The sequence below is a fragment of the Anthonomus grandis genome, chromosome 3 (assembly GCF_022605725.1).
Source record: "Anthonomus grandis grandis chromosome 3, icAntGran1.3, whole genome shotgun sequence".
NCBI classification, from domain to species: Eukaryota; Metazoa; Arthropoda; class Insecta; order Coleoptera; family Curculionidae; genus Anthonomus; species Anthonomus grandis.
Window position 1 is genome coordinate 43,634,324 of NC_065548.1, and position 23,321 is coordinate 43,657,644.

Consider the following 23,321-nt stretch of genomic DNA (forward strand, 5'->3'; position numbering starts at 1 on the left):
AAAACATTTTTCTATAAGTATAAAACAAAAAGTAGCAAATGCGGTATCATTATTTTCTATTAAAATACGTAATAATATGCCAATTGTCCCATTTAAAATCAAAAAGTTAGCGTCACTTCCTGGTATACCGGAGGTGATGAAAAACAATAGAATACGTCAAAAGATGCTTTTATAACTATTCTATCGATATACCAAGTTTAATATGTTTATCTTGAAAAGTAAAAAAGTTATTAAGTGTTCACTTTTTTCAGTGTCGCCCAGTATACTCAATTCCCAGCAAAAATATATGACAACATGGTGCCTCAAAAATTAAGTAAAACGATTTTAATATTTGGTTTAGGGTTTTTTTACGTAGAAATTAAATATACAGGATGACTCAAAAAAAGATATGACGTCAACAATATGTTTTTTTTATGGAAACCCCCTTTTTTTTATGAGAATCAGAAAGAACGCATTTTTTGCAAAGGGTATGATACAAATGAATAGCGCAATAAGCAATGTGCAATAATGCAATAGTGCAATAAGCAATGCATAAGCAATTTTAAACGAAAAATTATGATAGAATGTAAAATTAAAGAGCACTGTTAAGAACCTGACAATAACCAAGGCGATTTAAAAATTCTTTTTAAACGTTGTCAATGACATCTGGAGTAATATTTCTAATTTCCTGGCGTATTTGTTCTTTTAAATTTTCTAAACTAGCTGGTTTAGTGACATACACTTTACTTTTTAAGTATCCCCATAAAAAGTAATCGAGGGCAGTTAAATCTGGCGATCTGGGTGGCCATTCAATGAATCCTCGTCTACCTATCCAACGATTTGGAAAAATTTCATTTAGATAATTGAGAACGGGTAAAGCATAGTGTGGTGAGGCTCCATCTTGCTGAAAAAAAGATCACGTTGGTGCAAGTGGGGTTCTTCCAAATCCGGATACAAAGTTATCAGAGCGGAGATAAGATCATTTTGAAGACAGTCCAAATACCTCTCACCAGGGAAAATGTCATCAAAAAAGTAAGGTCCTAAAACTCTTCTTTCCACTATACCGCACCACACATTGACTTTTTGAGGGTGTTGTGTACGATATTCTGTGAACCAATTAGGGTTTTCGGTCGCCCAGTATCTAGAGATGTTGAAAAAGTAACTATTCGTTACAGGAGTACTCGTTACTCATTGATACCCGAAGTAACGAATACCGAATTCAAAAACATATGATTACTTTGATTACTACCTAATACCTATACTCTATACTATTTATACAGCATCAAGCGCAGACCACCGTATGTATGTATGGTGTATGTAATCAAATGCGAGTTATACGAAAACATAGTATAGATACGAAACCACTAACAAATGATGATGCTGGAATTAATAGGTAAATACCAAATCAGCGTTTTTATTTTTAATAATTTTTTTTTTTAATATTTATTATTAATTTTTGTGCATGATTATTGTCAATCGGTACTGATAGCGGTATTTTACATGCAAATACCAATAAAAGTAACACAATCGGTACAGTAATCATAGTAATCAAAGTAACGAATACTTTAAATGATTACTTAATAGTCGAGTAACGAGTATTCAAAAGTAACGAAAATCAACATCTCTACCAGTATCGACAATTCTGTCTGTTCACATGGCCGTTTAGAATAAGAAAATATTATCCGTTTTACAAAATTATTGTTATCATTACATAATTGCTGCATTTGCTCACAAAATTTATTTCGGCGATCAAAATCATCTTCCGATAGCTCTCGAAGGAAGAATATTTTATAAGGGTGAAACTTTGCTTTTTTCAATACTTTATGCACAGTATATCGCGATAAATTAACATTAGAAGCCGTGTCTGTGATTGTGGCTTTGGGATTATCTTGGACCGTTAACACAAAAACAAGAACTGAATCACCTCCTTTTGAGTACGCGACATATCTCCGAAACCAATCACCCACAAGATTTCGATTCTTTCACGTTCGGTTAATTTTCTCATATTTCATTTAATAACAGCAGGTAATAAAGTGTAGTTACTAATAAAACGCAGGATGACACTGCTTCCGCCTCTCAAAAAGAATAAACCCCATTTGCAAATGTAAAAATACAAAAATTTGCACCAAAATACATTCACTTTTTGACACTGACAACAACAACTAAAAAACCAAAATACCAACATTTAAGTTAGATAAGTATTTCTTTAATTTTACATTTTATCATCATTTTTCATTGAAAATTCATCATATCTTCGTCATATCTTTTTTTTGAATCACCCTGTGTATTTAATTTCCACGAAGAAAAACCCCAGACCCAATATTAAAACCGACGGGTTCGGGGATTTCTTTCAGAAACGGTCCATTTTATTAACATTCTTATTACTAAAAGCCTTAGAACATTGAAAGGCTAGAATTAGCATTGCCGTGGAACTATCAGCAGTTTGTTTGCTTGCAACATCTTTGATGCAATGATGCCAAATGCTTATGTAGAAATGTAAAAAAAAGCACACTTATTTTGACTCAAAAAAAGTCACTTATTTTGACAGACGCAAAATAATACAATTCCTCTTTAATAAAATATGAAGCATTTTTTTTTTATAAAATATGATAAGATACTCTATAAAGAAGTCAACATTCAAAGTTAAATGAGTGTAGATAACGTCCCTATATTAAAGAAAAAGGCAACAACATCGCAACGCCGCTCGTCCGCATTGTTGATTCCATAGACACAAGTAATCTTTCCTAATGACGTCGTCAAAAAATATTTACATGATAAATATTTATTATTAACAGATTATGCTTTAAATTATAAACAATATTACCGCTTATGAACTCTTTATGAGTTTTTTTAACGTACTTCATTAGAGTAAAAGTACTTATCTATTAAAAATTATTTTTATAGAAATTAAATATTTTATATTTATTATAGGTTTCTTAATAATTTTTTATTATTCTACGTTTATGACGACGGTTGCCCTTTAATATGATGTTATGACAATATCGATATTTACTTGTGAAAAGATCGACTTAAATCGGCTTTTTCCCATGGTGCGGCACAAACGGCTCAAGTTTTTATCGTAGTAATTTACAAAAACACTGAAATACTCTCTCAACCTTTTTCCTTTTTCAACCAAAAACTAAAGAAAAAACAAAAAACATCACAAATGCCGAATATAAATTTCTGTGTTTTTTCTTTAGTTTTTGGTTGAAAAAGCAAAAAGGACGCCTTTGAGTGTTTTTGTGAAATGTTACGATCATGAATAAATATCTATCATGTAAATATTTTTTGACGACGTCACTGGTAAAGATTTTTTGTGTCAATGGAATCAACAATGCAATCGAGCGGCGTTGTGATGTTGTTGCCTTTTTCTTAAATATACGGAATCTGAATTAATTTCACTTTCTTTCTCCATTCGCTTTTCTCTTATCTTTTAAATGCGTTTACATAAAAATTTGAAATTTGGCACACATCATTTCATAGCAACCTTAATACTACTTTTTGGTCCTAGCTCATTTTGCAAAACTTCAAAATGACGGCGAGACGTCATTATTTATATTAATAATTAAACTTTAGGTAACACAGAAATGTAACTATTTCACTATAAAAGATGTTGAAAATGTGCATCATTAACTTCAAGACAGTAAAATAATCTATTGGAGAACTCTTAACGAACATTTTGGAAAGTAGCTTGCGAAGATAGATTCTGGCTGGGTGATGTAGACTTTTTGTTTCAAGTAGTCCCATAAAAAAAAGTCCAGAGGTGTAAGATCGGGGGACCTGGCTGGCCACTGGGTAGGCCCTCGACGACCAAACCACCGATTAGGGATAAGTATTAGTCAAATATTCTCTAACATTTCTGCTAAAGTGAGGCGGTGCCTTATCTTGTTAAAAAACTGTTTCCAACTCAAATTTATGAGGATATTCTTCAACATCTCAAAGATCAGTGGTTCTACTGCGTTTTCCAACATGTTTAAGTAAGGGTCCCCCGTCAAATTTTGGTCTAAAAAGGAAGGCCCACATATTTATTTTCTCTGGGTATTAAGTTTCACGAAATGTGTGGGAATTTACGCCACTCCAATAACGGACATTTTCTCTATGAACATTACCATTCAAAAAAAGTACATTCATCATTGAAACAAATGTTCTTTACATAAGCAGGCTGGCATCCTATTCTCTCGGTTATTACTTCGCAGAATTGTATACGTCACGGCTGCTAAAATATCCACCTGTTTTTATTCTGGACAGCTGGGTCGCCCTGGATTTTTTCTTCCTGCAACGCTACCCGTCTCGGTAAATATCTGAATTTGCTCCAGAATATACTTTTGACATTGAAAGAACTCGTCCATTATCTCAAAGAGACCTTTTTTGAAGATACTTTTGACATACTGGACGGTCAGGAAAGCGAACATTAAAAATTATTCGTCTGACACTATAGACTAGTCTACGACTTCTACCATAAATGAAAATAATTTCAATTTTGCAGCAAGAGGACGTGGATCAGGTATTCTCGATTAAACTAAGATACAAGTAAAATTGCACTGAACAAAATAGCAAAAATATTATCTCCTTTCGGTATTATTCGCTTTTAAGGGTATTGGTAAACCAAATAAGTTTTTGTGTGGAATAGTAACTTTTATGAGGTAATAATGTGACATTGAAATTGACAACAACACACCTACAAACAAATTACACCTGAACAGGTGAAATAAAGAAAATAAAAATGTGAAAAATAAGTTTTTGAAAGGCTGCCATTTTGCTATAAGTAGAAGTAATGACATAATATTCTAGGACCATAAAGCATTCAGTGGGAGCTTTCAAACGATGTATCGCATGACCTCCCTTTCTATTTAATTTTATTTTTCAAAATGGCGTCCCGCTGCCATTTTCAAGTTTTGCAAAATGAGCTATTCATTGTGAATCACATTAGAGTTATTTCATAAAATTTTTTTATGAAAATTGTCTTTTGTTTCTAATTCTTCATATTAAATCAAAAAGTTACAAAAATGCGTCAATTTTGTTGTAGAAGGATAATTACGCAAAAAAGGTTTCTCACAACACATTTAGAAAATTACTGTTTTTTTTCCTTTTAATGATAATTTTAACAAAAATTATGTTTTATAAAAACTTTAATTAACCGAAGCCATTTGAACCAAACTATAGTGAAAGCACCCGGACTATTACGTTCGGAATAGAATAGATTATCCTTGACTGAAACTATACTTAAGGACACAAAATCGACATTATTAAAACATTTACAACAAATTATAAATGGATAAAAAGTAAAACACCAGAAACACAATATTGTAGTTCTACTTACTTGTCCAACTGAATCAAATGGCAAAGCTTTCACATGCGGCGGTGGCATTCCATTGCTGGACATAATCACCTGCTGCTGTTGATAGAAGTATGGCATCATCTGAGGATTGTAAATCGCAGGAACCAGATATTGTTGCCCAAAAGGATTAAAAGGCATTGCAGATACACTGGGCTGATGCGGCGATGATGTGCTCATACTTTGTTGATACATAAAGAAATGGTTCCCCGATAAGTTTGAAGGTAAACCATTCATGTTAGAAGGAGCTCCAACCAATTGATTCATATAAGGTGCGATCTGCGGTACTTGGTTATGATTTTGATGAACAACTAAAAAAAATAAGAAGAAAAGAATAGTTGCTGCAAATCGCTAGCGGCCTATAGACCATCTTTAATAGCAACTAAAAAGTGAGATGATAGTTGTAATTTTAATTGTTCGTTTAATAGCTTAGAATAAAACAAGTCATGATATGTTTGATTTAAACGTATTTAAAACAATTAAAAATCTAGCATAAATTCTAAAAAAGGGTTTTTGTCATACAAATATTTAAAAGAAAGTAATTGAAATGACACCTACTAACTATAGACCGATTGGCAAGACTGTCAAGCAATTGTAAGTGTTCTCATCTTAAATTTAGAAAACCTAACTTAACAGCTCAGAATCTTAGGATGTAAATTTAGCTGTTCAACATTTTCATGACAAAATAATTTAATAAAATTCGATTTTTCAAATTGTGTAAAGACTATAATTAGTAATATTGAAGTAAAAGGTAAAAATTAGAATTAGAAAACCAGTAACCAACATATACCGAAAGAATGTATAGATCTAAGTTCTAAAAAAAAGGAATATTAAAACTGACATCATAAACAGTACTTAAATAAAATCTAATAAAATGTAAAAAGCATTCTGGTTATACATTAAAAGTAAAAAAGAATGGCTTCTAGAGATTATATATTTTGAAGTAGTGTGGTAATATCAAAGCCTTTGTTCGAAAAAAAATAAATGCAGCTATTTGAAAAAAATAAACAATAGGGAAATAAAAAAGATAAAGTAGACAATTTGGAATTATACCCAATGTCCAAGATGAATGATCCAAATGGATTCTGCCAGAGCTGACAGGGCTTCATCAGGTAACTAAAAAAGTATTCATACTGAGCTGTAGTGAAGCCACCCTCTCCAGCAGAGTCTTTGTTTTTAATGAGTTTTAAAGTTTTTTTTTACCCATCTAGGTTAATGAGGAACTAAAGATACTTCGGTCATCCTCCACTAAATTTATTTAAAAAATATTAATCAGACATGTTTTGTACATGCCCATCATCAGGGATAACAAATTAAGAGGGTTCCATCAATACGTCTTATAGATCTAGTGCCTCAGACAAGGTTAAAAGGTTAAAATGAATTAAGATACATGAGAATGGGACCAAACATGGATTTACAAAAACTTTAAAATTACATTATTATGACAATAGGTTAATAATAACCATCTAGTTTAGTTGGAAGAAAATAAATTCTTGATCAATAAATTTTTCATGTCACAAGTTGAATCTTGTCACTTTGAAGATCTTGGGGTATGTTACAAAAAATTGTATTTAGTTGACTAGACGATACTTCTGGCATAACTTCTGATTGATAATTATTCTTTCGACATATATTTTCAATCAACGTCCAGCTCTGACTCTGTTTATTTGACGAATTATTTATTCGATTAGAATAATATGATCTTTTAAGGCTAATTAAACAGCGATAGGGGTTAAACTGATTAAAGTAATGATTAAACTATGAACAACTTGAGTACTTTTTGATAATATGAAGTCAGCATAGATGATTGATTCAGCGAGATAATGATTTTTCGCAGATGTTTTAAGCCCTTTCGTGAAACGTAAGGACGTAGATAACAGAGATAAAATAACAGAAAATAACGAAAAAAATAATAGAAAATTCCAAAGCAAAACGCTTTGCCTCTTTGGAATTAATGCAAATTTCATTAAGAATATCGTATTTTTTAACACACTGAAAACAGCTCTGTTCCAAAAACAAATGTGCCGTTTTGTTCCGCGGCATTTAATTAAAATTACCGAATTTAGTAGGTAAGCCAGTTCATTGAACCTTTAACTAATGCTCAGTTAGGAGAACAATTTTTGGGCTGCCAAGTTCATGTTGATATAAGGAAAGCTCAGATGTTTTGTTTCTTCTGGATTGGACATTAAGTAAATGTAAAAAAACATTATTTGAAACAGAAGACTCCTTAACTTGAGAATACATATTTAAATTAATGAAAGGGTGAAAAAATTATCTGGGCTGTAAAATACGCAACAATATTCTTCATATTATAATTACAAGAAAGATGGGTTATAATATATATTTTACACTTGTAGTCTAAAGATCCTCGTATACTACATATAGATTGACTCAATAGAAGATGCAAAGAAGTTTAGGGGGGATAGTTAATTTGGGTTCAAAAATGAATTTGGTACCAAAGAGGCTATTTTCAGTCGGCAAATGCTAATCCAGAGCTGCCTAGATCAATGCAAACACGTATTTATATGTCAGACAGTCAAAAAATAGTAATCCTGGTGTGTCCACACAGTTAACAAATAGTTTGATTAATACTTCTAAATGCCTTATAAATGAATGTTTAGAAGGTATAGAAGAACGCCTTCAAAACAAGCTGGAAAACTGGGCCAAGAATGTCATCAATAGTAACAAGGACCTAGTAAGATTCTTGCTGCAGAATAAAAATAAAAATGACAACCTAAATACCCAGGCAGTTCCTGACAACGTGACACCGCCGCTACCGTTTTCGCTTTCCCCACAACGCCAGCAACAATCCAACAGCAGAAATATCTTTGAATCAGCTGTTCAAAGTAGAGTGAAACAGGTAAATGCTGCTAAAACTTCTTCTTCTTCTTCTTCTTTGTTTCCTAAAAGAGCAACGGCGGAGAAACGTCACTCAGACAATGGCAAGGTAAACATAAACAATGAATCAGCTGGGACTGGGAACTCTGGAGCCACCATCTGCAACAGGGATTTACTTTGGGACAAAATCGAAAAAGTACAAATACAAATCGTAATCGGAATCTGGTTTTAGGAGAAGCGGACTTTCGAGGTGATAAGAATTTCGCAGGTTCAGTAAATAGGGAATATTTTTATCTGGGACATGTTAAAATGGGAGTGACCCCTGGTTTTATTGAAGAGCACATTAAAAAGTGGTGCCCTCAGATTAGGGACCTTAAAGTAAAATTGTTGCCAGTTAAGGGTGGGACTATTTCTTTTAAGATAAGCATCAACGGCGATTGTAGGGATGATTTTTTAAGGCCGGATAACTGGCCTAGAGGGGTTATCTTGCAAAAATTTTGGTTAAATAATAAACGCAAGATAAATTTTCATCAAAATAAAATGAATCAAACCATAATTTAGTGCGGGATGGCCCTTCTGGTTCAGGTGTTTGCGTGTATTATGCTAATACAGGTGGTATGAGAACTAAAATAAAAGATTTTCAGCAGGCACTTAGTTGCCGCTGCTATGATATTGTTATGATTGCAGAGACTTGGTTAACATCTGAATATTCAGATGCTAAAATTGGAGTACCAAACTATGATTTATATAGATATGATCGTCAAATGGATACAAATACTACCAAGGCTCGTGGAGGTGGTGTATTTATTACGGCTAAAAAGAGTTTATGTACACATAGAATTGGTATCCCACTTGTTGATGTGGATATTTATCAGATCTATTCGACTTTTACAATTGACAATCAAAGCTTTGTTGTTGGTTGCATTTATATACCATCTCCATCTCCACTTCAAACCTATTTAAGCTATTGTGAATCCGTTGAACATGTATATAGTAGATATTCAAGTAGTTTGTTTGTCTTGGCAGGTGATTACAATTTACCACATGCTAGATGGGAGAATGATGATCTTGGTTTGGTGGTTGGTGATTGTCTGGAGAATGATAGAGAGTCTGTACTTTCTCTGGCCAACTGCTTTAGCTTCTATAACTTTTTTCAGGTAAATGGGGTTTTAAATACCAACGGGGTTGCCTTGGATCTTGTATTTAGTAGCTCAGATTTAATTAGTGTCGAACATGCAATAGACAAGATTTTTGAGAATAGCTTGCACCATACAGCAATTAGTTTTGACCTTTGTTGTGCAGAAAATTCTGATGATATGATATATGAGGAATATTTTTATGATTTTGGTAAGGGAGATTACATGGCAATTAATGATTATCTTGCTGGGATAGACTGGAATCAATTGTTTTTGGGAGAGAGATCTATTGATGTCATAGTTTCAATTTTCTATAATGTGATCTACTCCTCAATGGAAAGGTTTATTCCTCTAAAGAGGTACAAAAGTTCTTCTTTTCCATGTTGGTTTTCTTCAGAGCTTCGCAGTTCGATCATAAGAAAGAAACAAATTCACAAAAAGTTTAAAATTAGTGGTCAATAGCAGGAATATGATGAATTTGTATTTTTGAGACATCAAAGTGAGTACTTAAAAGAGTTGTGCTATCAACAATATATTAATAAGGTGGAAACGAATCTCGCTAGCAATCCGAGGTACTTCTGGTCATATATTCGAAATAAAAGAATTGGTTTTAGCCTTCCCTCTAGAATGACATACAATAACAGGATTAGTATAAATATCTCGGATACTGCCGATATGTTTGCAGAATACTTTTCATCTGTCTATTCGGATGAGCAAGTCAATGACATACCATCTTTTGATTTTGATAAATCAATTTGTCTGAGCAATTTAACTCTGTCAACGCAGGATGTTTATGAGGTTATTACTTCCTCTAAGAATAAGCTCTGCCCTGGACCAAATGGGATTCCGGCATTCTTCCTAAAGAAATGTGTTCTTACGAAACCAATACTGTTCATTTTTAACAAATCTCTAGGTACTGGTTCTTATCCCACTCTCTGGAAGAGAAGTTTTCTAAAACCCATTTTTAAATCTGGTAGTAGAAATGAAATTTCCAATTATCGGGCTGTGTGTAACCAATCTGGGTTGCCAAAGCTGCTTAACTGCCTGGTCAGTCATAGGATTGCCTGGAGTTTTAAATCTTTATTTAATCCTGAGCAATTTGGATTTATAAAAGGTAGATCTACTGATGCTAATTTGGTGCTGTATGTCAACTATCTCTACCGCTGCTTGGAGAAGGGACTTCAGGTTGACTCAATATATACAGATTTTTCCAAGGCTTTTGATAGGGTTAACCATGGGGTACTCTTGCAGAAGCTTAAGGCTTTTTATGTTTTATTATTATTTTATATTAGGTCTTATTATGGGGCCTCTTCTTCAATGGATCTCGGGATTCATCAGAGGTAGAACCCAGATTGTTAATCTTGGAGGTACATGTTCCTCTGAAATGTTGGTGCCATCTGGGGTGCCACAGGGCTCTCACTCAGGCCCTGTTTTGTTTTGCCTCTTTTTGATTGATTTAGTTTGAAACTTAAAAATTGTCGTGTGCTAATGTTTGTTGATGATGTGAAGCTATTTAGGCCTATCACATCCTTTTCCGATGCTGTGCTCCTGCAAAAAGACCTTAATTTGTTCTTTGATTGGTGCCACTTGAATAGAATGTCCCTTAATATCAATAAGTACCATAAGATTACTTTTTTTAAGCAAAGAAACCCTACTGCTTTTCTTTATAAAATAAATAATGTAGCAATTGGTGTCAAAACAGAGGTTTCTGACTTAGGAATATTTATTGACTCCAGGTTGTCTTTTAAAAGTCACATCAATCAGGTGACTGGTAGGGCAATGAAAATGCTGGGTTTTATCCAACGGTCTACAACTGATTTGTCTTTGTTTACTTTTAGATTACTTTATTGCTCTCTTGTAAGGCCCATCTTGGAGTATGGCTCAATTGTGTGGTCCCCGTCATATAACTGCTACATTGAGCAGATTGAAAAAACTCAAAATAAATTTTTAAGGGTGGCAACTTTTAGATGTGGTTACAGGAGACAGGAGTATTACTATCAGTCGGTCAGAGATAACCTGAACTTACCCACATTAGAGTCACGAAGAACATTACTCGACTTATGTTTTATGCATAAGGTTTTAAATGCTACTATAGATTGTCCCGAGTTATTGTCTCTTTTTAAACTTAGGGTGCCTTCCAGATTGAATAGACAATCAGAAATATTTTCAGTCCCATTCCACCATACCAATTACGGTATTAATGAGCCAATTACACGAATGGCTCGAAGTGTTAATGGTCTGTCAGGACAGATAAGCTTTTTTGACTATAGGATTACATCTTTTAATGGGCAGTTAAAGAATATTATTTCATAGGGACTTTGATTAATTAACTCATCTACACCTTTCATTGATTTATAGATAGTCTGAATATATATGTTTGTATGGGTATGCTATGTAACACTTTTGTAAATGGATTCCGTAAATAAATAAATAAATAAATAAAATAAATAAATAGACATAATTTATTATTGCGATATTTGGAGAGCTTAGGCCTGGACGACAAAGATGTTCGCAACCTCTATTAAAACAAACCACCGAAGAACGTCTCCCATCGGAAAATGCAACAGAAGATTTTCCAATTAAGAATCGAGTAAGCAAGGATGCATTTTTTCACCAATGCTATTCGATCTGTATGTGAAAAGAATATTTCAGGAAGCACTTGTGATAATCACTTTAGGAATTAAAGTTAACGAGACTCCTAACAACATTATTAGATAAGTTGATGATACTGTGATCTGTGAGCTGACACATCAGATTATTTACAATCACTTTAAATGTCTTAATGAAGTAAGCAATATGTTGGGTCTAAAAATAATTGTCGCTCAGACCAAGTTTAAGCCAAGTTCAAAAAGCGTCCTGCCAAGGTTCATATTAACCATCAATGGTATTATATACAGGGTGACAATTTAAAAAAGTCCATTATTAGGAACGAAAAACTGAATAAAAAAATGCTGAAAGCAGTTTCTATAAAACAAAGGAGGAACAAAAACATATCATCTCAACCTTACCGGCAACCCCCTTGACTGCGTGAGATACACCTAAAATCTGAAATAGAAAGGGGGGTCGAGTGATACATCATCTTGAAGCTCTTGAAAAATGTTTTTCAATGATACCATAGAAAGCAAAATTTCAGAAAATTTTAGAAAAACAATAGATAAAAACACTATTTAATTTTTCTATTGTTACTTAATCGAATATTGAAAATGATTTTCGTTATTTTGAAGGCAATAATAAAGCCCACTTTCAAATTCTTCACGTACATTTACATATGTTATTCTGGATATAGCATTCATGAACTATTTTATTATGCTGGAGTTGCTCTAATGACTCAGGTTGCGTTTTAAAAACCACAGATTTTAGGTGACCTCACAAAAATCAGTCAAGAGATGTTGAGTTCGCCGATCTAGGTGGCCATTCAATAGGACCTCTTCTTCTAATCCACTGGTTAGAATAATGATCATCCTGCCATTTCCTAAAGGGTACTATATAATGAGGAAGTGCTCCAACTTGTTAAAATTGTAGTAAGCGTTCTTCTAAAGATAAATTTCTGTGGATGTGCCTCTGGTTTTCTAATTCACGCATATTCCGCGGTTCGATAGACCTCTGTAACTTTTCAGCATACATTTCGCCATTCAAATTTCAATATCAGTTTCATTTAAACCCAAATATTAATTTTCTGGGGGTACTGGATATCTCCTTCTCCAAATACGTGTGGGTTCTCATCATTTCAGTAACGCCAGTTTTGCTTTTTAATATGCGCATTTAAATAAAAGGTACACTCATCACTCAAACAAATATTTTTAACTAGTCGAGGTTTTGCCGTAATTCTATCTGTCATTATTTCACAAAACTGGATTCTTCTGTCAGGGTCGTCCTCACCAAGTTCTTACAGTATTTCCAGTTTATAGGGATAAAATGTATGACATTTAAGTACCTTTCTTATTGATTCACAAGATAATCCAGCTGCTATAGCTGCTTGACGAGGATAAAGTTGAATTCATTGCAAACCGACCCAGAACTGAATATCGTGAAAAACTGGACCGAGAGGGAAGGTCTTAAGATCAGTCTCCTTAAATCCGCAATTATACCATTTACCAAAAGATGAAAGATTGAGGACCTTCGGCTATTATTTATTAAAGAAATTCCTATGTTGAGAGAGATAAAAGATCTGAGGGTTATCTTGGACTCCAAATTAAGCTGAAACCAATATCTCGACAAAGTAACCAAGCGATCGGAATCCATTATATTGACGACCAAACGCATGCATGGGCAAACCTGGGAATTACAGCCCAAAATGGCACAGTAGTAGTGCCCACTATAAATTATACTGCACTAATGTGGTGGCCAAAAATCCTGCAAGTAATAGGAATGCTTAAGTTAAGCAAAATACAAAGACTTGCATGTCTAAACATAACAGGAACCATGAAATCTACACTAACCGCATCCGACGAAGTCCTTCTTAACCTCCCACCATTACACCCGGTGATTCAAAGAGATGCAAAACTGAGACTGGAGCGAATGGGAAATAACAGTCAAGTTAACTTGAGAGAGCTCCAAAGAATATCAAGAATCTGTGAGGCAATCAGAAATGATTTCAGAGCACATGATTCCAAAGTATGGCTTCCGCACATTTGGTACACAGATGGATCCAAGACCAACAAGGGAACAGGGGCTGAAATTTTTGGAGAAAAACCTGCATGAAACGTCCTATTCGCTCGGAAGACATGCCACAGTTTTTCTTTAGAAGAGCATACACTAATAGCAGATCCTAACAATAACAAATAGCCAAGCCGACCTAAGGGCCTTATCGAACTCTAGGGTTACATCAAAGCTAGTTTGGGAATACCTCATAGAACTGAAAACCTTAGGAGACCGTAACTCAGTTAGGCTTATATGGGTTCCCGGACTGGCTGAAAAGATAACGTTATCAGAAAGGTATTAGAACGGGACACATGGCCGTTAAAGAACACCTGAACAGAATTGGAGTGTATAATGGAGACCTTAATAATTGTCGATTGTGTCAAAAGAAACCAGAAACAGTCCAACATGCAATTTGCAATTGCGAGGCCTTGTGCCGCAAAAAGCAACAAATATTTGGGAGAGACACACTGGACCCAGACCCAGAAGCATGCACTGATCGGTACAGGGCAGCGAGGTGCTATGGTGGGTAATATTGGTATAGTAATATATATCGAGGTTAGCACAATAAGCCTTTAATATGTATTCGGGCACAATGGACGAACCCCAAGAGGAAAAAAAACTGAAATTTCGGTTGATTTTTCTTATTTATTCGTTATACAACCAGTTGCATCAAATTTCGCTACTAGTTGGCGAAGATACTCCGAGCTTACATTTTAATCTGGATACCTTTCGTTAAAACGATGAGCTGTACTTAAGAAACATTTATCCAGGGCACTATAATAAAAATAATGTCTACACGTTCAGCTATGCTGTACACCATTGTTAACGATAATTTTCGTTTAAACTGAACCAAAAGATAACTGCTCTTAAAATAATAATACTATAAGAGTTACTTTGAAAGTAAATTCTGTGATAATAAAATGTGGATATTTATAAACAACGCTTTTTTGGCAAAAAGACCATAAACATTTCAAAAATGTGTTTTCGTTGTTTTCCTTGATAAACAGAAAATAATTTTCTGAAATGTGGCTTCCTATCATTGGAAAGCATTTTTTAAGAACTTCAAGATGATGTATGATTCGATCCCCCTTTCTTTAAGATTTTAGGGGTCTATTTCACCCTGTCCAAGGGATTGCCGATAAGGGTGAGATAATATGCTTGTTTTTGTTCCCCCTTCGTTTTATAGAAACTGTTTTCAGTGTTTTTTATTCAATTTTCGAACTTAAAATAATAATATGGGCATTTAAAGTTTTGAAATTGTCACCCTGTATAGAAACAAGAGCATAGAACAAGTACGTAAATTCAAATACCTAGGCTGCCACTTGAATAATAATTTGGACCCGGAGATTAGAGATTAGGTGCCGTGTAGGACAAGCGAGAGCCGCATTCTTACTTCTACGTAATTTATTTAAAGTAAAGACTCAGGATGACTAAATGTCATGTGTGGTCTGTTCTTCTATATGACATGAAAGCATGGACCCTTAAGGCTTCGTCAATTCACAAGATCGAAACATTTGAAATGTGGATCCTTTATTGAATGCTTAAAATATCATAGGTTGAGAGAATCAGAAACAAAGAAGTTATTAGAAGAGCAAAACTATAAAATAGAGAACTGTTTGAGACAATCAAAAAGAGGAAAATCTCATATCTTGGACACACAACAAGAGGGGACCCACAATGAGAGGGAGATATGAATTTCCATGCCAAATACAGAAGGGAAAATTGGAAGAAAAAGAGTTATTGGTTGTGGTTAATGTTATCATGGTTGCGGAAACCCCGATATTAGACGGGAATAAAAGAATGGAATCAATTTTGAATCACTTAGAGACGCTGCAATAAAATATAGAAAACTTCACAGGAAAGGGACGTCTATAAAAGAAAAAATATTAAGTCAACTTATCACAAAACATAGCTGACCCAAATAAAATAACTTAATTTTTTGTAAATTCAGTTATAGAGATATCTATAATGTAAATAAAAAAATATTAAACCTTGTAAAAACCAGAAAAGCATTATCAAGCACATCTGTTCCAAGATACTTAACGTGTCAAGTGAACGATCTAAATCTTCCAATCCCCTCCTCCACATTAACTAAAAAATCTATTTTCTACGAAGGAATCAGAATTTTCAATCGTTTACCAGGTGGAATCAGGGAGGCAACATGTATTGACACTTTTAAACGTAAATTGAAAATACTTTTGACCGAAAAATGTTACTATTCACTGGATGAATACTACGTCGACACATTCTAATTTTCCCTAAGTGTAAGTTTACAGTATTTGAATTTTATTTCATATGTTTGTATGGTTTGAATTCTTTGCTGTCTTATACTAGAGGGGATAATTATGGAATTTAATTTACTTTTTATGTATTTTTTTTCTGCTGTTCTTATGTATTGTTTTCTGATGTTTGTTTTGGAACTCGAGTGTGTATGGGGCCACTACACCCCATACCCCATTAAGTTTAGTGGTAGTAATTTAAGGTAGCTTTGTTTAGAACAATTTTTCTTTGTTAATAACAATAAAGCATGTTTTTTTTTTGTTTTTCATTATGCAACTTATTGCAATTTCCCACCCATAAATAGTTGCTTTTTTTAAAAAATATTAAGCCCATTCCTATCAGGTTTTCAAGAGCAGCATGCAGCACTTTTTAAAGTAATTAACCTTTTGGTTCTGTTATTGACAAAGAGGGAACCTCTGCATTGATACTGCTGAACTTCAGCAAAGCGTTCGATATTCTTGATCATAATCAACTTTTAACTAAACTTTCATACTATAATGAACTTCAGCCAATGAATACATCATTGTGACTTCCATGCTAGAGAATGCCAATACAATTGATAACCAAGTAAAGTGAAGTGATAACCAAGTTAAATTACAACTTTTTTCATTTTCATCTTACTTTTTAATTGACACTTGAGATAGCCAAAGAATTGGGTTGGGAAAAGTGTTTACCTGTTAAAATAATTAACCTAATTTATAAAAATAAAAAAATTTAAAGACTGTAATTTCTGAAAAAAAAATCTGATTTAATATAAAGCCCAAGCAATTTTTTGTGAAATTTCACCTATATGATACATACCTTCTGGATAATCATTCTGGGATTGGGTAGTATCATTAGACTTGGAAGGTTCATCTGGTGATAATTTTGCTAGAGCTTCAATAATCTTCTGCTTAGGATGAGTAGCTAAATGCTGTTTAAGAGATATTCCAGGCCTCAAAAACAACGTGCAAACTGGGCATACTGTACTTGTTACTTGCTGTATAGTCGCCATGATTGATTAGTTTGTGTTATAAAATAATAGTAACAATAAACGTGACTTGTCTGAAACTTCAGACAATTAGCTCAGTGCTACAAAAGTGTCTTCATACTGGGCCTAAAATTAAAAAAATAGAATAGTTATTTTGTTAGTTATTTTGTTACATTACAATTGAATATAATAACTCCCTAAAATATGTGACTTATTCAGTACACAAAAGTCCTAATAAAAAAAACTACCAAAAAGTTCACAGCAGCGAGTTTCTTCAAACATCATTTATTTTTGGTTTTGGAAAATGTAAGCCAATTAACATTTAATTTGCTTACATTTAACAGTTTCAATGTATTTCAATTTTTATTTAAAATTTATTTAGTAGTTGACTTTTCTCTTTTCAGCAAATCATTTCGATTATATAATAAAACACAATCCGAGATCTGTTAAGTAAATAGAAAAAACTACGTTTTCAGCCATAAATTTTCATTAGTATTTCATTCTAAATCTGATTTCGTGTTAGGAGGGACCCAGCAAGTTCGCATTGGTAATGCTAGGTCAGGCAACATTGTTGTTTACTCTGTAGTTCCGCAGGATGGCCATTCTTCTCCTCTGCTGTTTGATTTATTTATCAATATTCAAAGCAGTGTTTATAAACCAAACTAGCTGCCTCAAGTATGTATATTGAAGCAAGAGTCAAAATTCAGACTTTTAAAATGCAAGTAAAAAAGAGTCCTGTAGACCGGACTCTTTCTGGTGAACATTTGCAACAAAAAACAAACTCCTTTTTTTTTTAAGTATAAAAGGTATTTTTAATAAATATGGGCTAGCTGAACTCTATAAGCTTATTTGAGCAATAGAACACAAATTTTAAAGATAAAAAACACCCTCTCAAAAGAGATTTGGGTCGACTCTGGTGTTCCACAGAGGACTTATCTAGCTACTTTATTGTTTGATTAATTTATTGATGAACTAACAAAAAAATTAAATACTGTAAATCTCTTCTCTATGCGGATGATTTAAAACTTTTTATAAGATGGTAATGAATTTGATGATTGCTTAAAATTGCAACATCATTTAGATATAATTTCTGAATGGAGTTCGGCCAATGGATTGAGCTTAAATTGAGCTAGTAGAAAAATGCAAAATTTTGACAGTTTCCAAAAAGAAATATAAATATTAATTTGAACTATTGCATTAAAAACAATATCTCCTATGTGCAATCTATATTAAAATATGATAGTCCAGTTTGTTCACAACAATATAGCATACCATTGTATATTGAACTTTCAATCAATTATTACACAAAATTCGAAGAAAATTCCTGAGACTTGTTGCCTTTAAACTTGGCATATCTATAGAAGACATTGATTATAGTTATATGGAAAATTTCTTAAATCTAAATTCTTTGAAAGATTGTGTTCTAAAACTTGATCTGTCCTCTTTATATAAAATTGTTAATAATGTATTCAATTGTTCTGAATTGTTGGATATTATCACTCTTAATGCTCAAAGACTCACTTGTGATCCAAAATTGTTCTCAGTTAAATACCATAGAACAAATTATGGGATGAATATTCAGACTGTATAGACTAGCCAATAACCACTGTAAAGATATTGACTTTTTTTGTACATCTTTTAGAATATTTTATTACTCACTTTCTCATATGCCTTTATTATAGTACTATTGTTAAAATATTTTATTTTCTGTTTATACTCTGTACAAAAATTATGAAACCAAAATAGGGAAACTGTTAATAAAACTATTATTATTATTAGTATTATTTTAATTTACTGAATCTGAAATCAAGATCCTCTGCATAATTATTAACTATTGCTGAAATTCTATCGATTGGATTAGTCAATAAGTATTGGGTAATACACCTGTTGGAAATAAAGGCTTTTTATTATTATTATGAAAATTAGTATTTATGCTTTTAATTTAAAAGTAAAATTAGAATCATTGTTCAAATTAGAATAAAATAAAATCAATCACCTTAGTATCCAAGAGCAGAGACCAACTCGAAATCCCATTACATAATTCAATGAAAGACATGCACATTTCAGAGAGAATAGTATCAAATGCTACCAGAAAATATGCAATTTATTCAAAATTTCAATCCTTTTAAAAGAGCAGTGATGGATTTGTCAGGATGGATTTTTTTAAGAGAGGCATTAATACAAAATCAATACAAATTCAAAAAGTAGCTTTGTTGTCCCAAACAGAGTTACTGACAAAGCCTTATTAAATCTAAGTCAGTAAAACTTAGGACTAATAGATATCAGAAAGCAAATAGAGTTACAATAATTTTTTCTTCTTACATTTACACATACATATTTGGTTGAATCAGGACAAAACATCATTCAAAAACTTATCTAATGTATAATATACCTTAGTAACTAACAATGTTTTTAAATCTAATATAAGAGTTAAGTTTTCTTATGCAAAGAGGAAGTTGATTGAAAATTTTTTTACCCATAAAATAAAAGTTCTCACTTGCTCTGAATGTGGAATGGGCAACTGAAGTGTGTATGTCAGACAAGATCCAAACAAACTGCCTCTTACAATTTCCTGCTGCTGCTTTTTGAATACCATAGTTATTCTTTCAAGTATATATAAGCAAGAAAGCGTCAAGATTCCATTTTGCACAAAAAAATGCAGACTAGATACCATACACCTCACTCCACAAAGGGCTCTAATTGTTCTGTTTTGCAAACCAAATACTCTATTAAAGAGATAGTGGGCACATGATCCCCAGAAACAAATCAGAAGATGTGCACCATTCCCTAATCATAAGCAAGTCAGCATCAAGAAACATTTTCAGTTGGTCAATGTGTCTTCCATGCTAAATGATGGTGATGTCATCCTTTTATGGGGAGCAAAGGAAGGTCATTAATATAAAGAAGAAACAATAATGGCCCCAGTGCAGAACCTTGGAGAACCCCTATAGTAATCTGTGATTTTTCAGAGCAATGACCACCAAAATTCACCCTATGGACATGACCCAATAGATATGAGCTGAACCAATCCAAAGACCATGTAAAACCACATCTCTCCGTCTCAAGGGGTCATATAATTGCAAAAAATGAAAAACAAACATACACCTAAACATGATATGATCCCATCTTTTATTCTTCAAGATTGTGCACAATGTTTCACAGCTCCCCTGCTCCTCATATTTAATCTAGCTATAAGAACTTCTACTTTTGCAGATGCCCTCATAGAACTTTTTGTTCCTATCTGAAATATTGTTTCCAGCTTGTTGGATTCACTGGCTTTAAGTGGTGCCCCTCAAGGAAGAATCTTGCCCCATTAATTTTTTATGACTATAAACTACTTCTACAAAGATTTAATTGTTTATCTCTGAGGCACTGCGCTATCCTGCACAGCCAGCATTTTTTATTTAAGCTATGCAACTATAAAAATGATGCACCTCAACTTTTAAGGAACTTAAACTTTTTTGTTTACTCTATACACACTATTTATTTATTTATTAACGTAAATTACATTTGATGAAGTTACAGTTTACAATATTAATACTAATTAGTTATTTGTATCAGTATAAAGTTCTTAATTATAAAAATTAAGAACGACGTGAAACGTGGACGTGTTGTGGTGTGAGCTCATGTTTTGGCATTGTATTGAGTGATTTGGATCCAGAAATAAGAGAAATACTAGCTGTAATTTTGTTTAAAGATAAAATTACATAATATCGTCTTTTTACAACGTTGCCAACGCATTTCTTAAAAAGTTTTTACGACTATGGAAGGGATGCAATGCGGGTTTTGTACCCAAGCTTGTTATTTTAAACTAATTTTCGCTAAAACTAGAACCGTCTTAATATGGTCCAAAAATTGCATAGATAACTTCACTAAATTTACTTCTGAAGGCAATTTGGAGAATTCTGGAGAGCCTAGTAATTCTGGTGTGTCCACACAGTTAACAAATAGTTTGATTAATACTTCTAAATGCCTTATAAATGAATCTTTGGAAGGTATAGAAGAACGCCTTCAAAACAAGCTGGAAAACTGGGCCAAGAATGTCATCGATAGTAACGAGGACCTAGTAAGATTCTTGCTGCAGAATAAAAATAAAAATGACAACCTAAATACCCAGGCAGTTCCTGACAACGTGACACCGCCGCTACCGTTTCCGCTTTCCCCACAACGCCAGCAACACTTCAACAGCAGAAATATCTTTGAATCAGCTGTTCAAAGTAGAGTGAAACAGGTAGATGCGAAGAGGAAGTTTTCTCTTCTTCTTTGTTTCCTGAAAGAGCAACGGCGGAGAAACGTCACTCAGACAATGACAAGGTAAACATAAACAATGAATCAGCCGGGACTGGGAACTCTGGAGCAACGGATGTTGGGGCGACCATCTGCAACAGGGATTTACTTTGGGACAAAATGGAAAACGTACAAATACGAATCGTAAACGGAATTTGATTTTAGGAGAAGCGGACTTTCGAGGTGATGAAAATTTCGCACGTTCACTAAATAGCGAATATTTTTATCTGGGATGTGTTAAAATGGGAGTGACCCCTGGTTTTATTGAAGAGCACATTAAAAAGCGGTGCCCTCAGGTTAGGGACCTTAAAGTAGAATTGTTGCCAGTTAAGGGTGAGACTATTTCTCGTAAGATAAGCATCAACGGCGATTGTAGGGATGATTTTTTAAGGCCGGATAACTGGTCTAGAGGGGTTATCTTGCGAAAATTTTGGTTAAATAATAAATGCAAGATAAATTTTCATCAAAATCAAATGAATCAAACCATAATTTAGTGCCGGATGGCCCTTCTGGTTCAGGTGTTTGTGTGTATTATGCTAATACAGGTGGTATGAGAACTAAAATAAAAGATTTTCAGGCACTTAGTGGCTGCTGCTATGATATTGTTATGATTGCAGAGACTTGGTTAACATCTGAACATTCAGATGCTGAAATTGGAGTACCAAACTATGATTTATATAGATATGATCGTCAAACGGGTACAAATACTACCAAGGCTCGTGGAGGTGGTGTATTGATTGCGGCTAAAAAGAGTTTTTGTACACATAGAATTGGTATCCCACTTGTTGATGTGGATATTTATCAGATCTATTTGACTTTTACAATTGACAATCAAAGCTTTGTTGTTGGTTGCATTTATATACCATCTCCATCTCCACTTCAAGCCTATTTAAGCCATTGTGAATCCGTTGAACATGTATATAGTAGATATTCAAGTAGTTTGTTTGTCTTGGCAGGTGATTACAATTTACCACATGCTAGATGGGAGAATGATGATCTTGGTTTGGTGGTTGTCTGGAATATGACAGAGAGTCTGTGCTTTCTCTGGCCAACTGCTTTAGCTTCTATAACTTTTTTCAGGTAAATGGGGTTTTAAATACTAACGGGGTTGCCTTGGATCTTGTATTTAGTAGCTCAGATTTAATTAGTGTCGAAAGTGCAAGAGACAAGATTTTTGAGAATAGCTTGCACCATACAGCAATTAGTTTTGACCTTTGTTGTGCAGAAAATTCTGATGATATATGAGGAATATTTTTATGATTTTGGTAAGGAAGATTACATAGCAATTAACGATTGTCTTGCTGGGATAGACTGGAATCAATTGTTTTTGGGAGAGACATCTATTGATGTCATAGTTTCAATTTTCTATAATGTGATCTACTTCTCAATGGAAAGGTTTATTCCTCTAAAGAGGTACAAAAGTTCTTCTTTTCCATGTTGGTTTTCTTCAGAGCTTCGCAGTTTGATCATAAGAAAGAAACAAATTCATAAAAAGTTTAAAATTAGTGGTCAACAGCAGGAATATGATAAATTAGTATTTTTGAGACATCAATGTGAGTACTTTTATTAATTTATTCAATCAATATACGGGAAACCCCATTTTACAAAAGATTTGGTTACAATATTAAATAAAGTAAAATATGTATAATTAACATAATAAAAGTACTATCACAAACATAATTAGACAGTCTTCAAAACATATACACAAGAAATAAACACAATAAGAAAACAATAAATTAAAATATTTGACCCAGTTGACCAATAAATCCAGAGAGTGAGCTTGCAAATGGCTCAAGTTCAGGGTGAGAGTTTAAATAGGCAAGACTACGACAGATTGAAGAATGTAAAGAATAGT

The 23,321-nt window shown here is 33.4% G+C and overlaps 1 protein-coding gene across 1 annotated transcript in view; it reads right to left on the reverse strand.

Annotated features, from left to right (window-relative positions):
• Nucleotides 1-23,321, reverse strand: part of LOC126734718 (uncharacterized) — a 120,497-nt gene that overhangs the window by 92,684 nt on the left and 4,492 nt on the right. Inside the window, exons 2-3 of the mRNA XM_050438440.1 lie at nucleotides 17,011-17,305; nucleotides 5,300-5,625 (exon numbers count right to left, since the gene is read on the reverse strand). Coding sequence (XP_050294397.1) covers nucleotides 5,300-5,625; nucleotides 17,011-17,203 — 519 coding nt within the window. The 5' untranslated portion in view covers nucleotides 17,204-17,305. The remainder of the gene's footprint in view (nucleotides 1-5,299; nucleotides 5,626-17,010; nucleotides 17,306-23,321) is intronic.